General features: G+C 34.5%; 3 protein-coding genes across 4 annotated transcripts; 2 read left to right on the top strand and 1 right to left on the bottom strand.

Annotated features, from left to right (window-relative positions):
* Positions 1–609: 609 nt before the first annotated feature.
* On the top strand, positions 610–3,642 carry LOC126713686 (uncharacterized). The gene is made up of 2 exons (XM_050413518.1): positions 610–1,464; positions 2,499–3,642. The coding sequence occupies exons 1-2, from the start codon at positions 875–877 to the stop codon at positions 3,160–3,162; spliced, it is 1,254 nt and encodes a 417-aa protein (XP_050269475.1). The 5' UTR covers positions 610–874; the 3' UTR covers positions 3,163–3,642.
* Positions 3,643–6,627: 2,985 nt separating this feature from the next.
* Positions 6,628–8,920, top strand: LOC126713684 (acid phosphatase 1-like). Of its 2 annotated transcripts, none has more exons than XM_050413516.1 (3): positions 6,628–7,082; positions 8,254–8,475; positions 8,638–8,920. In XM_050413516.1, exons 1-3 carry the CDS (start codon positions 6,724–6,726, stop codon positions 8,813–8,815), a joined length of 759 nt encoding a protein of 252 aa, XP_050269473.1. In that variant the 5' UTR covers positions 6,628–6,723; the 3' UTR covers positions 8,816–8,920. The 2 variants fall into 2 exon arrangements, with proteins under 2 accessions (XP_050269473.1, XP_050269474.1); XM_050413517.1 differs by having other exon boundaries at positions 6,630–7,082; positions 8,266–8,475.
* A 401-nt stretch (positions 8,921–9,321) lies between these two features.
* On the bottom strand, positions 9,322–10,929 carry LOC126713683 (leucine-rich repeat extensin-like protein 4). Its single transcript, XM_050413515.1, has one exon. The coding sequence runs from the start codon at positions 10,786–10,788 to the stop codon at positions 9,478–9,480; it is 1,311 nt and encodes a 436-aa protein (XP_050269472.1). The 5' UTR covers positions 10,789–10,929; the 3' UTR covers positions 9,322–9,477.
* Positions 10,930–14,893: the final 3,964 nt, after the last annotated feature.

The raw sequence follows: 14,893 nt of genomic DNA, 5'->3' as shown, positions 1-14,893 counted from the left end.
CATCAGCACCTTCCTGAAGTCTTTGGGGAGTAGCTGTAAGGTTGGAAAATACTGTTTAGGTATCACTTCCTCATTAATGCGGTTAGAGAGTTAGCTACAGAGTATTCAATACGGTAGTAGCATCTTTCTCTTAGATATATGGTTTCCCTTTGTCCTACGCTTCTAGGGTGTTTGTCCTTATCAATAGAACCTCCTGAAACGTTGTCCTGAATGACAGACAATACTATCGATTCTCAGCTTTGCTTAGCCAAGAAGACATTCATCCTCGGACTACTCTTTCCGATCATCATGGCCAAATCCCCTCCTTTATTTATGAACACCGACCTCCATAATAATGCTTACTTGTCCTCGAACTACCAAGCGTCCTCGGACTGGACCTCCGACCCAATATACACTACTAGGCCCATCAACCCCACGATTGATATGTTAATGAAGTATATATTTGCGAAGTTTGGTAATGAAATAATCCCTTTAACCAAAAAAAAAAAAAAAAAAAAGAAGAGAAATCATATCGGCGTAATGATAAATGGTGATATGATATATCGTGGCAATGTTCCCGCGAAGGGAGAAAAAAAACAAGATAGAAAATCCTCCAACACAACACAACACACCACCCTACTAAACTAAACACGTTACAGGCATTCTTCAGAGTTGAGAGTTGAGACAAAGAAAGAGAGAGAGAGTGGAACGTTAAAAATATAGTTTATAAACGTTCTGATCCTTATATTGAAACGCCAGATAGATAAATAGATAGATGCTCCCAAAGTCCGCCCTCTAGCTCTAGCTCTAGCTCTGGCTCTAGAAGTTCCATTAATAAATCCATCATATTTGTTTGCTCATAACAGTCGTAACTACGTACTGATATAGCTATACAATGGATCCGTGTGCGTTCGTTCGGTTAATGGTGGAATCACTGGCTCTAAAGCTACCACAAGCAACGAAACCAGCAGGTACAGGTGTACACCCATCAACCACACCCTGTTTCTGCAACTGCAAGCTTCGGATAAAGAACTTTCCTTCCCAAACCCAAACTGCCCTCGTTCCACTCTGCTCTACCACACCTGCAGGAGACTCCCCGCCTGACTCAGACGCTTCCGCCGGGTTTAACCTAGACCCCACCGCTCTCCGCCGAGGGAAGGCCATCACTCTCCGTGTGTCGGTCTACACGGGCAGAATGGGGCGTACCTGCGGTGTCTCCAGTGGAAAGTTATTGGGCCGGGTCAACATCAGTGTAGACTTGGAGGGAGCTCAGGCCCGGCCCATAGTGTTCCAGAATGGTTGGATGAAGCTGGGGAATAACTCGGCTAGGATACATATACTGCTCCGCTCAGAACCGGATCCCCGCTTCGTTTTCCACTTCGGCGGTGAACCTGAGTGTAGCCCTGTTGTTTTCCAGATTCAACACAATATTAGGCAACCGGTTTTCAGCTGCAAGTTTAGTGCGGACCGGAACTCCAGATCCAGGTCAGGTCACCTTTTTTTTTTTTTTTTTTTTTTTATTTATTCAATTCCCAAGAGTCTTTATCAACAAGTTGGCATGCTAACTTAGAATTTGACATTTCAACTTGGATTTGAGTTGTTAGATCTAATTCCATGTTCAGAATATTAGCGCCAGTTCGATACATGCTTTTAAATAACAGCTTTTAGTTTTTAATGAAAATATATATAAGACTAAGGTACGTAAAAATATGTGTAATGTTGTATAAAAACTAAAAAATTGTTCAGACCTTAACGTTCAATATTTTGATATTAAGCAACCATTACGGACAATTAATAAATTTTTTTATAAAATATTTGTTACTCAAGACTCCGTAGATGAAAATTATAAATTTTGGTCAAACACAAAATTCAAACTACAACTGTCTGCTTTTCTATAGCAGTACCTTGATTTAATATTTTATTGATCCTTTCTTTTGGATGTTAATTCATGAATTTGCTCAACATTATTTCTCTTCACTAGGCTGTTGAGAAGGAAAATCCGACCAATAATATACATACCTGATGTTCTTCCTTTGTTATTTATTTCCGAAATTTTCTCCATGCTATCTACAGCCATGTGGGATGAATCTCCATCGTTTTGAGTTATGGTTTCATAATAACTAAAATTATAAACCAGAAATTTAATAAAATATTGGTGGCCTTTGCCTAACCCCGATTTGGTCAAACTCCAAATCTCTCAAACACAACTACTTTGGATTTCTTCCCATGTGCAAAATATATATATTTTTTTGGTAATAACAACAACTACAATTAAGCCTTATTCTTAAAATTTTGGGGATATGTATCATTTTCTGCTATTCTATTTTATTTAAAATTATACAGTGGCTACCTTCTCATCATTGAATTGTACTTCTTTATATAAATCTCTTTTGGTATCAGCATTCATGTTTAACATTTCTATGCTCGTACCAGCCATGTTATGTTATTCAACAACTTCTAATACTTACATTGAATTTTGTTACTGACGATTTTTACCTCTTGTTCTTATGTAAATCCAGGTCTCTCCCATCAGATTTTACCAACACTACTAATAGAGGATGGATGAGAACCTTTTCTGGAGACAAGGAACGATCAGGAAGGGAAAGAAAAGGGTGGATGATAATGATATACGATCTCTCTGGTTCACCTGTGGCTGCTGCTTCCATGATCACTCCATTTGTACCTTCACCAGGCACTGATCGCGTGTCTCGATCAAATCCGGGTGCTTGGCTTATTCTCCGCCCTAATGGGTTCTCCGTTAGCAGTTGGAAGCCATGGGGACGTCTCGAGGCATGGCGAGAGAGAGGCCCTATTGATGGCCTAGGCTACAAATTTGAGCTTGTTACTGACAATGGCCCAACTAGTAGCATTCCCATTGCTGAAGCTACAATGAGTAGCAAAAAGGGTGGCCAATTTTGCATTGATAGTAGGCTACTTAGAGATTCTGCATTGAGTTCAAGGTCACCTGTTAAAGGGTTTGTGATGGGTTCAACTGTGGAAGGTGAAGGAAAAGTTAGCAAGCCTGTTGTACAAGTAGGGATGCAGCATGTAACTTGTATGGCTGATGCTGCCTTATTCATAGCACTTTCAGCTGCCATTGATCTTAGCATGGACGCTTGCCGAATGTTCTCACATAAACTCAGGAAGGAACTTTGCCATGATGACCAAGATTCCTCTTTCTAAAGACTAAAACTTTGTTTTAAACCCATTCTCTTTTGCAAAATACCCCCACTAAAGCTATGATAATCAACTAGCTGTTGCACATTATGAGTAAAGCCTTGTTGGTTTGAGCAAAAATATACATATGCCTCTTCTTTTTTGTCCCTAATTTTTCACCACGATTTTTTTCCTCACAACTCTTCGACTTAAACTTTTCCCCATATTCTTTAATGTGGCCTCCTATCTCCTATTTGGTTTGTGAGACGATCTTCTTGATTTTGGTCCTCGCGAGTCACAACGCCTTGCTGGTTTTTGTTGCCATCAGTTTGGGTTTTGTTGAGTATATTATGGTAGGTAATTTCTCTTATGACTGCATTGTTCCATGTATAAGTCTTGAACTTACAAATTGATACTGTACAGACAAAAAAGGGCAATTGGTTGTTAATATTTGTTGTTTATAATTTATATTTCCATAATATGATTGGTCGATTGATTTATTTTGAAGTACATGTAATGGGATTGCTACAACTGTTGATTCTACAGTCTTTTAGTAAATCTTTATCTTAGTTGTCTTATTTTTTGTGGACAACCTCAACGTAGCTCTAGGGAAAAATTTAAAGAAAAAGAACCTTATGGATTCATGTATAACTCTATGCAGGATATGGCAATTTGTTATCTTTTGCTATTGTTTCAACTTTCAAATAGTTTGCTATTAAAGAAACCGAAAATAATATATGAAGTTTATTCTTATTATCTCAGAATTGTACACAATTGAGTTGTTTGAAGCTGAAATAGAACTTTTTGCCATACATATGGAAAGGATGGAAAGAAGACCACTTCCAATTAAGCATGCAAAAACAGTGCTATCATTGGTTAGTACTTTGTAAACTTCTAAACAAGTTAGAACCTTTCAGCTCTATCGATGAAAAACAATGTGATTTGTTCTCATAATTCAAAATGTATTGACAGCATTTGATTTTGATATGAAATTTACATATATTTTATTTAAATGGGAAGGAACAATTAACAACACTTTGGGAAGATAAACTTATAATTTTCAGAGATACTGTTAAGTCACAAATACAAGGGATACTTAGATTAAAAAAAAAAAAAAAAAGTATGGTTATGTTATAAAAACCTATCAAAAAAAGAAAAGAAAAGAAATTATGTTATAAAATATATAGTGAAATACTTATATAGCTCTTTTTTTTTTCTTTTTTTTTTTTATTTTAAAAAAAAGGCAAATACTATCTAGTAGATGCGGGTTTTGTGCTAAGAAGTGAACTTAACGGGTTATACAAGGGTGTAAGCTATCATTTAAAAGAGTATTCAACACATGGTCCAGAAAATGTTGAGGAAATATTTAATTATTGGCATTTCTCTTTACGCAATGTAATTGAAAGAACATTTGGTATGTTAAAGAAACAATTTCCCATCATATCTAGAATAATAGAACCTTTTTTTCCGATTGATATAGTACTGAGATTATTATTGTCTTGTTGTATATTATACAACTGTCTTATGGGAGTGGATCCAAATAAAAAGTTGATTGTAGAAGTTGATCGAGAGCTCTTGAATAGTGACATACTAAATGAGTCTAGAAACAATACAAATGATAATGATGTAGATGATAAAAGATGAGCAATATTATGAAATTGTATAGCAACTACAATGCAGAATGAGTTATGGGATGTAATTTGCTTATGTGCATCTTTTTCTATGAATATGTTTGGTAGACTATAATAGACTCTGCAATATAATAGTTATTCTTATAGTTTAGTTATTCAGTAGTTTTATTATATTTTTATTATAGGGAATAGTTATTCTTTATGCATAGCTATTCTTTAAAATGAGGAATAACTATTCATCTTTAAAAGAGATGTAATAGTTATTCTTTTGCAGGTGTATTAATTTCTACAATTAATATATTTCTAAATAAACAAATTTTCCATTTGCACATAACAATTATGAAAATAAAGAATCATAAAAAATAACTAATCTCTCTTTTAAATTTTAAAAATATTATTTTTTTAGGAAATATAATTATATGAGTAAGATATTTTCTAAAATATATCTTAAATTTGATTTAAAATGTTTTCATTCCATTATCTTTAGGGATGTTGTCACCAAACAAATGAATAGTAATAAGTATTACAATACAACATTTTGTATTCCTTGTAATATCTATTTCTATTCCAATGTAATTACTATTACAGTCTACTAAACATGCCCTATGTAACAGTTGTTTTGCAAGCATTGTTGTGGAACATTTAATTTTTTGCTTTTATATAACGATTAGCATGACATTAAATTTTTTTAAGAATAATATTCAATTATTAGTTTATTTGTAGTAATACCATTCTATGCCTTATTTTGTTTTATTGGTTTATTTGTAGTAGTTGCATGTAATTTTAGTAATAATATTGTAAAAAATAATATGTTTAACATGTAGTCTTTAAAGATGCCTAAGACATGGAGGAAGATGACAACTGGTAATGAGCTTAAAGAGAATAACATGAGCTAAACCAATGAAATTGATGGCAATTTACTTAATGTCATGTAGGAGGAACAAAACAATGGAAATAGGCCCAATCAAACATTTAGTTCTCATAATTTTGCAAAGATGTCTAAAAAATGTTATGAAGAATTCAGTTATGCAATTGAAAAAAGTAACATAAAAAATTGCATCAAAACTTTGAAAGCTAATTTCCATGCATGTCATGACCTTTATAAGTATTTGAGTGGATTTGTGTAAAATCCAATTACTCAACCTTTTGAGGCTGAAGCTAAAGTGTGGAAACCTTTAATTGAGGTTAGTTACTTTTATTTTGACGTCATAAATATATTTTTAGAACAAGCTAGTACATTTTATTGGTACTTGTTGTAATAATAACAATAATAATAATAAAAGGAGAAAATTACAGTAAACTCAGTTGTGGTTAGATACTTTACCCACTTGTGTTTAGCCTCGTTTTCACTTTGCCCACCCGTCTGTTTACCAATATTTTATTTGACAAGTTTTTAATTTCTAGTTTTTATCTACAACTTTTTAAAAGTAATATATTTTAAGCAAAAAATTAAATAAGTTGATGTTAAACCCACACTAAGTTGACATTAGTTTATTTAATTTTTTGTTAAAACCTGAATGTATGCTAAGATATACTTGTACTCTAAAAAAAAGTGAAAAATAAAAGTTGTATATAAAAATTAAAAACAAAACACAAAAAAGTGGCATAAGAAAGTGCAGTGTGATGGAGAATGGCCGAAATGATAGGTTGAGGAACACAATTAATGAGAGTAAGATGAAGGCCTATATGGTGATGTAAAAGCAATGGAGGAGGGAGCAGAATTAAAGAGTAATGGGGTTGATTTAAAATGGTTGGGCTAGGCTAGTAGTAGTGGCCCATTCTACTCTTAATTAATTAGGCCCAATGGCCTCCTTTTGTCATAAATTCAGTAATCGTCATGTAAGCGTGTAATAATATATATATAATTGAGCCGAAAATTCAACAACAACACCTGTGGCTGTCAATCTTTGAAAGAAACCAGAGATATCCCAAACGTAACTTTCTCGTTTTTCCATCAATGTCAATGGTCTCCCTCCTCCCTATCCTCCTCCTCTACCTGATTTACACCACCGGAGAAGTCGTCTCCGACCACCGCAAGATCCGCATAGACGACGATGTATACTGCGAAAGCTGGAGGTTCTCCGTCGAGACAAATGACGCCGGTTACTGGTCGACCATTCCGGCGAGGTGCGTGCAATTCGTGCAGGACTACATGACCGGAGACGGGTACCGGTACGACTCGGAGATCGTGGCGGAGAACTCGGTGAGGTTTGCGAAGACCGTTGAGATTTCCGATAGCGGAAGCGACGGGTGGGTTTTCGATATCGATGAGACTTTGCTCTCCAACTTGCCCTACTACCAGCTCTACGGCTTCGGGTAAGTGCTTATTAGCCGTTGGATTAATAGATTGATGATTTTGTTTTTTTTTTTTAATGAGATGGGTCGAATTGTTAGATCATCAAATGCTACTTTATTATTTATTTCTTAATTATCTTATGGTAGTATTTATTTACTGTTCTTTGTTTGTTTTCTAATTCTGCTTGCAAATTAATTTGTGTTTAAAATTTAAAATAATGAAGGGATTTGCTTCGTTTTAAACGTAGGAAAATGCTACTTTATTAGTTTTGAATTCTACAACTGGAGCCTGTAGTCTGTACCCAACTGTATGTGTATGTGTATGTACTCATAATAATTCTGAGAGTTGCAATGTAATTTTTTTCTTCTGAAGTAGCAACCATATAAAACTTGGTGATGCCACCTCAACATGTCCCTTGATAAGTGATAACACCAGGCTTAATAACAAGTAATGCATCTCACTCTGCCCGTTTTCTAGTTTGTGGGCTCCATTGCTCCAACTCCCCATTTGGTCATGTTCATAGAAGAGCCATTAATGCACGGGTAAGAAAGAGTGATTTAATCCAATTTAAGGGAACCAAAAAAAGAAGAAGAGAAAGAACAAAAATAACAATAGTACTAACAATTGTACCACACTTCCAAAAACGTGGTAAATTATGTGATGGAACATTTGATGAAGGGCATTTAAGTAGCTGTCTTACATTTGTACCTGAACACAAAACCATTAGCAATAGTTACTTGTGTCCGAACAGTGGGTTAGAGGTTGTTATTACAACAGCAATCACTTAGATCCATTTGTACTCGGTTTTAGTTAGTATGTTGGTTGGTTAGATTTCCAATTACCAAGCCGATTAAGTCTTTAATCGAGACAACCCAGTGGCTGCTAGAATAGTGCAGCTTGTATGATTAGGCTCTCATTTGTATTCAGCTTTTGTATGCGACTGAAATAAGCCTTGAAAACTTTGTATAAATAGAGTTTTTCATGAAAACTTTGTGTTCTTTGCAGAGATGCCTAACCACTTATCAATTTATGCTAAGCAACTTACATCCCATTTGGTTCTAATTCATATCACAGTTCATCACTTTCCCCTCATCAACCTTTACTGAGATACTACGTAACATCAATGCTTTGAGTTATTGATTGGATTGTGCAGTTGCTTGATTTGTAGAACAAAGAAATTACAAAATCTAGTTTTCTGTGTAGATCAGAGCCTTTTGACGAGGAATCTTTCGATTCTTGGGTGGATTTGGCTGAGGCCCCCGCATTACCTGCAAGTTTGAGTTTATACAAAGAGCTCAAACAGCTGGGTTTTAAGATATTTCTGTTAACTGGGAGGAGTGAATATCAAAGGAATGTCACAGAGAAAAATCTTCTATATGCAGGGTTCACCAATTGGGAGAGGCTAATCTTGAGGTACCAAGCCATTTTGCAATACATATACAGAATAAACAATGTGTATGAAAGACAGTACCTGTAATTGAATAGCCACCAATATTTTCAAATTTGTTAATTAACTGGTACAGTAGCTGTAGATCTTATAATTATCTTATTCAAGATTGCTAATAAATGAAACAGGGGGCCTTCGGATCAGGGGAAACCTGCAATCATCTATAAATCTGAAAAGAGATCAGACTTGCAGCATGAAGGTTATAGGATTCATGGAAGTTCTGGTGACCAGTGGAGTGACTTGTTGGGCTTTGCAGTGGCTGGACGATCCTTTAAACTCCCAAATCCAATGTATTATATCTCTTAATAGAGATTGTATTTAACAATGATGAAAATGATGTTGTTGTTGTACTTAAAATTCTATGGCGCAGATTGCTTGCCATCATCATTTGAGGACTTCTTACCTGGATAAGTTGTGCTTTCTGTGTTGCGAGTGTGCATGTATGATTTAACTCCATCTAAATCCGTTCTATATGTGATTAATTAAATCAACCGGCCCTAAAGTAGTTCAACCCAAAGAAAATAGGACTCAAGTATTTGGATCAAAGCTATGTAATTCTGCGAGAGCCTTGAAAGAGTAACGTGATATTTCTTCTGGCACAAAGATCACCATATGACACAGATATCACGTGACGAAGCAAGTACACCCATTTCCAATATAAAATTAAAAAAAAAAAAAAAAAGTACACCCATTTCCATATTTTATTTATTAAGTTGTTACGTTAGTCAACAGGGGAAAAAAAAAAAAAAAAAAAAAAATTGATTAATGTACTCCTGCTCCATCCCCAAGCCCATCAGAAGACTTAATAAAAATACTTGAATTTCTGGGCATGTTGATTATTTATGGATATACTGAATTCGTGAAGAAATAAATTAGGAAGCTCAAAATTTTAATTGCTAGTACTAAATAATCATACAACCATGACCAACCTGTTATACATGGTACCGGTAGTGGTTCTGTCTCTTCTCTCATGGAGGCGAGGAGGTTGTATTAGTGTCTGAAGCTACACCCAGTGACCCACAAACAAGAGGCTGTGCAGCTGGGATTCTCAGACAATTCAACCCACCTCCTGGAATCACAGAACATTCTGGCTGAGGTCTCTGTAAGTTCCTCCCAGGAATGCAATTTGCTGAGAAGTCAAAGCCCACATTCCTGAAGAACAGCTTAGAGCATTCTTGGCTGAACCCAGAAAAGAAATTGTATGAAACAGTCAGATTCAACAGGCTTCTCAGAGAACAAACCAGGTCTGGCAGAACCCCAGACAGTTTGTTGTGTGCCAAATTGAGAACCTCAATATCTTCCAGGCAAGAAATGGTGTCTGGCAGATGACCCATCAATGAATTGGAGCTCACATCCAAGACTTGCATATCTGTGAAGAGCCCAACTCCCTCAGGAATGCACCCTGTTAATTGGTTATTCAGAAACAATATTTCCTTGAGTTTAGAACCCATGAAGCCAAAACTAGTTGGGATGTTTCCCCTAAACTTGTTATTAGCTAAATTTATCACAGAAGCTGGAGAGTTCCCCAAGTTTGGGGGAAGTTGGCCTTCAAACTGGTTGTTATTGACAAAGATTGCATCAAGTTTCTTATTGAAGAGATCTTCAGGAAGTGGACCTGAGAATTTGTTGAATCTGAGGTCCAAGTAAATGAGGTTTGGAATGTATATAGTAACTATAGGGAAAGGACCTGAGAAGAGGTTGTTACTAAGGTCTAACTCTTGGAGTGAAGAAAGATCTTTGAAAGTGTCAGGAAGTGTGCCTGAAAACCTGTTGCTGTTGAGGTGAAGTAGTGACATATCAGTTAGTAAAGATACTTCCTTCACAAGAGTGCCTTGAAGATTTGCATGATTGAGATCTATACCTGCAACAACTGGGCCAGGTGTTTCATTCATCTCTTCTTGAGAATCTGAACAAAACACTCCTTTGTAAGAACACACATCAGTACCAACCCAAGTGTCTAAAATCTTAAATGGATCATCTGTAATTGCAGATTTCCATGCCTGGAGAGCAGCGTAAGCTCTGCTGAGCTTTGGAACTGAAGAACCAGAACCAGTTGGAGTTGGAGTTGGAGTTGGATTGTTGATCCCACCACCAATCCAAACACCTCCACCTCCACCTCCACCTCCACCGCCTCCACCACCACCATCACCACCACCTACATTGCCAATACCAATACCAACACCAACACTTCCACCCATAGAAAAAGCAGCTACTGTTGAAATTGTATGCAAGTGAAGGAGGAGGAGAACAGCCAGAAGCCAGCTTTTCTCCATTTTCATCAGTTGAGGACACAAAGATTCTTGCTTGATGGGTTTGCTTGCAAGGTTGTCCAAATAAGGATCAGCATTGAAGAGAGAAAATAGTGGGTTTAATTGGCCAGAGAAGAAAAATGGGCCCTGTTTTTATCTTTCTTACTTTTATCAATGTTTACAATTTGGGGCTTTATTTTCTATTTATATAATTTTTAGCCTCTTAGTTTACCAAAAAAAAAAAAAGCCTTTTAGGCCCTTAGGGTACACGTGTTAACTAGTGAGAGTATTCATGATGAAAAAAGAGGTAGGTGAGTTAAGCATTAAAGTTACTCACCAAAATAGATAAATGCGATTAATACTGTTGGAACTTCCATTTTTGGCCCTTTCTATTTTATTTTTTATTTTGAGTAAACAAAGAATTTGGTTCCTATCTTTGGAATTATATTTTTATTTGGTCCTTGATATTTTAATTGTATAAATTTAGTTCCTAATATTTTTAGTACTATGTCACTTACTATTATTTCTTGAATGAAAATGCGCGACAAATGACCAAAATAAAAAATTAGATTATTATTACATTAATGGAAACTAATTATTTTATTTTGATCGCTAGCCATGTTAATAATTTTTATCCAGGAGATAACGACAGAAACTAAATTAATATGATATTAAAATGTTAGAGACCAAATTGACATAATTGAAAAATTAATAATCAAATTAAAATATGGTTTAAAGGATAGGGACCAAATACATAGTATATATTTTTTCTTTTTTTGCCAAATATTCAATTTTTACACAAAAAAAAAAATACTACGGTTTGAAATTTTTTTTTATGTAACTCAAGTTTCAAGAAAAAATCAAGTTTTATCAAGCTTGAGTTTCAAGAAAATAACTTATCACATGCATAGCATGATATGGTATTTTGTTTTCAATTAGACGTTGGCTATTTGCTTGGAATTGGAATTTACTAAACTCAATTTTCACTTAGATTCTAAAATGACTACATAACAAAATAATTCCAAATAGAGAATTTTTAGTAATATTTTTTTCAACAACTGAATATTTGGGAAAAAAATTGTATACATTCTAACATGACCCAAGTTCTTTTAGATGTGATTATTTGTTTGCATGAACAAAACTAAATTAGTAGTTATATTATCCTTATTTACCAAAAAAAAAAGAACAGAAGATATTTTAATAAAGACAGCGGATACCGCAGTCTAGTCAAATCTACTATCTTGTCAACCTATTGGCTAGACAAAAAGCCAGGTTACTTTTTATTTTTAAGCTATTAAGCTCGTGATTAGCCACCAAAAAGAAAAACGAAGAAAGATGCCACTGTTATGAGGCAATGCCAAAGGGAGATAACAAATTTCACCAATTTTATCACAACTCCACATTGAGAGATAGAATTGTTACCTATTACGTTACTTTTAGAGTTTGTTTGGGATTTATTTATTTTATTATAATTAAAATTTTTTACTAAAAATATTGTAGATAAAGGTAAAAGTTAATTGAAATAGTATAGTAAGATTCATAGATAGTACTAAAAAGAACCATGAGACCCAAAAATAGTAAAAAAATAAATTAAATAGTAAAATAAATTGACAAAATTAATCATGCCAGACATACACTTAATATAGTATCATGTACAATGTAAGACTCTTTTTATATATATACCATTTAATCCATACTTGTTTTATTAGGATAGGAGATCTAATCATTTTTTTTGTTTGAGAGAGTTTCTTATTTATGACGTTCGTTTTTTATAATAACTCTTTATCATTAAATTAATACATCAACTAATTTTTTGATATAAATAAAGCATTAGATCTAAATCTCTTATCAACCATAAGTGACTTTACTAGTTAATCTATTTAAAACTCTCTTTTTAATCAGAATTAAAGATAGACAAATGCTGAATTCTGTGATGTTGGAAGTATAATTGGAAATTGGGATTGCATCAAATGGTTGCCAGACAATGACAGACGAAGGTTTTGGATTCATAAAAATAAATCTGTCTTAATTTCCAACGGTCAAATTGTCTACAAGTGTCAAGTAACGAATCATTTCAACCGAACCCAAAATTTTAAGGTAATTTACATTTTTGAATTTGATACGAACCCGAAGTGGGTTGACTTTAGGCTATATAAACTTAACTAATTTTCTATTTTTAGGTGTTTATGTTACACTAAAGACCAAACAAATGAGAATCCTAAACTCAACAAGCTTTAGTAATTGGCTGGTGCACTTCCCCTGGTGCTGCTATATTTGAATGAAGAGAAAAGGGAACATGATTGAAATGTAATAAATTAGAAGATAATCTAGTTCTAGTCATCCTCCTCTGCTAGCTCCAAAAATACTTCAAGCTATTTAAGTTCATTAATTGTTGATCAAGACAGATTATGTTTGGTCGAAATTGAACTTTGTAAGGACTCGATTTGTAACGATCCCAATCTGATATTAGGTTTGAACGTTAAAGGTCCAAATAATAAAATTTATAGAGCGTAGGCTGAAAGGTTAGGCCTTAGTCACCAGACAGTGGTTAGTCATGGTACTCATGGTGGATGCACAGAGGTGAACTAAGTGTATCCATGGACCTTATCCATTGAGTTTAATGTTCTTATTCTTCCTTTTACTTTCCGAGTACCATCGTTCCAGCCCCCCCTTTTTTGGTGCATAAGCCCTTACATTATATAACTCTTCTTAGTTGATCCTGACCTTCCATCTGTTGATCAGGCAGGTAACTACTTGAGTACATGTTCCATCAGTCGCCTTCCCCTACTTTCTGTTAGTTGTAATAACTGAAACCACACTGTTCAGAAGTTTTTTCCCATCAATGTGACTAGGACGTTTGTTAGCGCATTCAATGCGGAGGTGACGTCTTTTCCTTGAGCCACTCCCACACTGTACCCGCGTGCGAGTATCATTCTACTTGCCTTTTCTTCTGGGAGCGCTTTGGAGGCTGCCTTTGATGACATGTCGTTCTTCCCTTTTAGGCCTTGGGATGCCAAGGACAGAGTCATCCTCGGTTGCATCTCTAGGCTATTTGGTTTTTCACTACTTATCCTCGGCAACTACTCTCTTCGGCGTAGGCCTTGGGCCCTAATGGAAAGTGGACCGGGACACAAATTCTCTGGCCTCACAAACTTCATGCTCCACTCTAGTTGCCCTACAAATTTACTCCACCAGTTCACCTCTCTTTATCTTTGGTGCTCAAATCCGTTGGTCATGTTCGTGTAAATGCAATTTATAAGATAGATGTTTTAGACAGAGTAACATTTATAGATCTAAATTGTAATACTTTGTATACATGCATGTTTTGATTTTTATGACGTTGATATATTAAGTTATTTTTTTTATATTAAATTTTGCATAATTTAAATTTTTTAATTTTAGAGTAAATAATGTCTCCAAAACCTTAGTTTGATAAAATGTATTAAATTATTATATAACTATTCCGTCAAATTTATAATTTTTTGGACTATTGTATTTTTATGTACTTAATTTATTACTAATAACAATAATAAGAACATGATTGAAGAGATCAATGGTACATTGAAAGTAACAATTGGAATCATTGATAATAAGGAAATCTCTAATAGAATTTTGTTGTGGCCATAAAGAACTTGAGAAGATAACACAGTTGGCTACAATTTACTTAATACTAGTACCTTTTTATAAGGGTAGGCTGACAGGCCTCGAAATAAACACGGTAAATCTAATGAGGTAGCTCTTTCCAAAATAAATAAATAAATAATAATGAGGGTAGCTGAATTGGGTACAAATTTAATGAAAAGTTCACCAGTAAAACAATCAATGATGGTTTAGTCTAATTGGTTCATAATAATAAAAAATTACGGTTTGGCTTAAAAAAAAAAAAAAAAAAAAAAAAAAAGAAGAAGGAGGAAAGGATAAAAACACTATTTTTGTTCTTATATTTTGGTGTACCAGTTAATTTTTTTTTTTTTTTTTTTTTTTGATGTAAGTGTACCAGTTAATTTGGTCCATATATTTTAGTAGCGGTCAATTTGATTCTTGTTATTTTCAACTTACAATTAATTTGGTCTCTATCATTAACTCACTAAGAGAAAATGCTTACGTGACTAACGGATTACAAAGCTGTCACACA

This window comes from Quercus robur, chromosome 2 (genome assembly GCF_932294415.1).
Source record: "Quercus robur chromosome 2, dhQueRobu3.1, whole genome shotgun sequence".
Taxonomy (NCBI): domain Eukaryota; kingdom Viridiplantae; phylum Streptophyta; class Magnoliopsida; order Fagales; family Fagaceae; genus Quercus; species Quercus robur.
The sequence above is the reverse complement of the archived record's forward strand: the minus strand, read 5'-3'. Positions and strand labels throughout refer to the sequence as shown.

Bases quoted from the DNA above. Each gene is read 5' to 3' on its own strand.
- LOC126713686 (XM_050413518.1), top strand. From the start codon at position 875: ATGGATCCGTGTGCGTTCGTTCGGTTAATGGTGGAATCACTGGCTCTA. The intron at 1,465-2,498 runs GTCAGGTCACCT...ATGTAAATCCAG, and splicing joins GACCGGAACTCCAGATCCAG to GTCTCTCCCATCAGATTTTA.
- LOC126713683 (XM_050413515.1), bottom strand. From the start codon at position 10,788: ATGAAAATGGAGAAAAGCTGGCTTCTGGCTGTTCTCCTCCTCCTTCAC.
- LOC126713684 (XM_050413516.1), top strand. From the start codon at position 6,724: ATGTCAATGGTCTCCCTCCTCCCTATCCTCCTCCTCTACCTGATTTAC. The intron at 7,083-8,253 runs GTAAGTGCTTAT...TACAAAATCTAG, and splicing joins TACCAGCTCTACGGCTTCGG to TTTTCTGTGTAGATCAGAGC. The intron at 8,476-8,637 runs GTACCAAGCCAT...TAAATGAAACAG, and splicing joins TGGGAGAGGCTAATCTTGAG to GGGGCCTTCGGATCAGGGGA.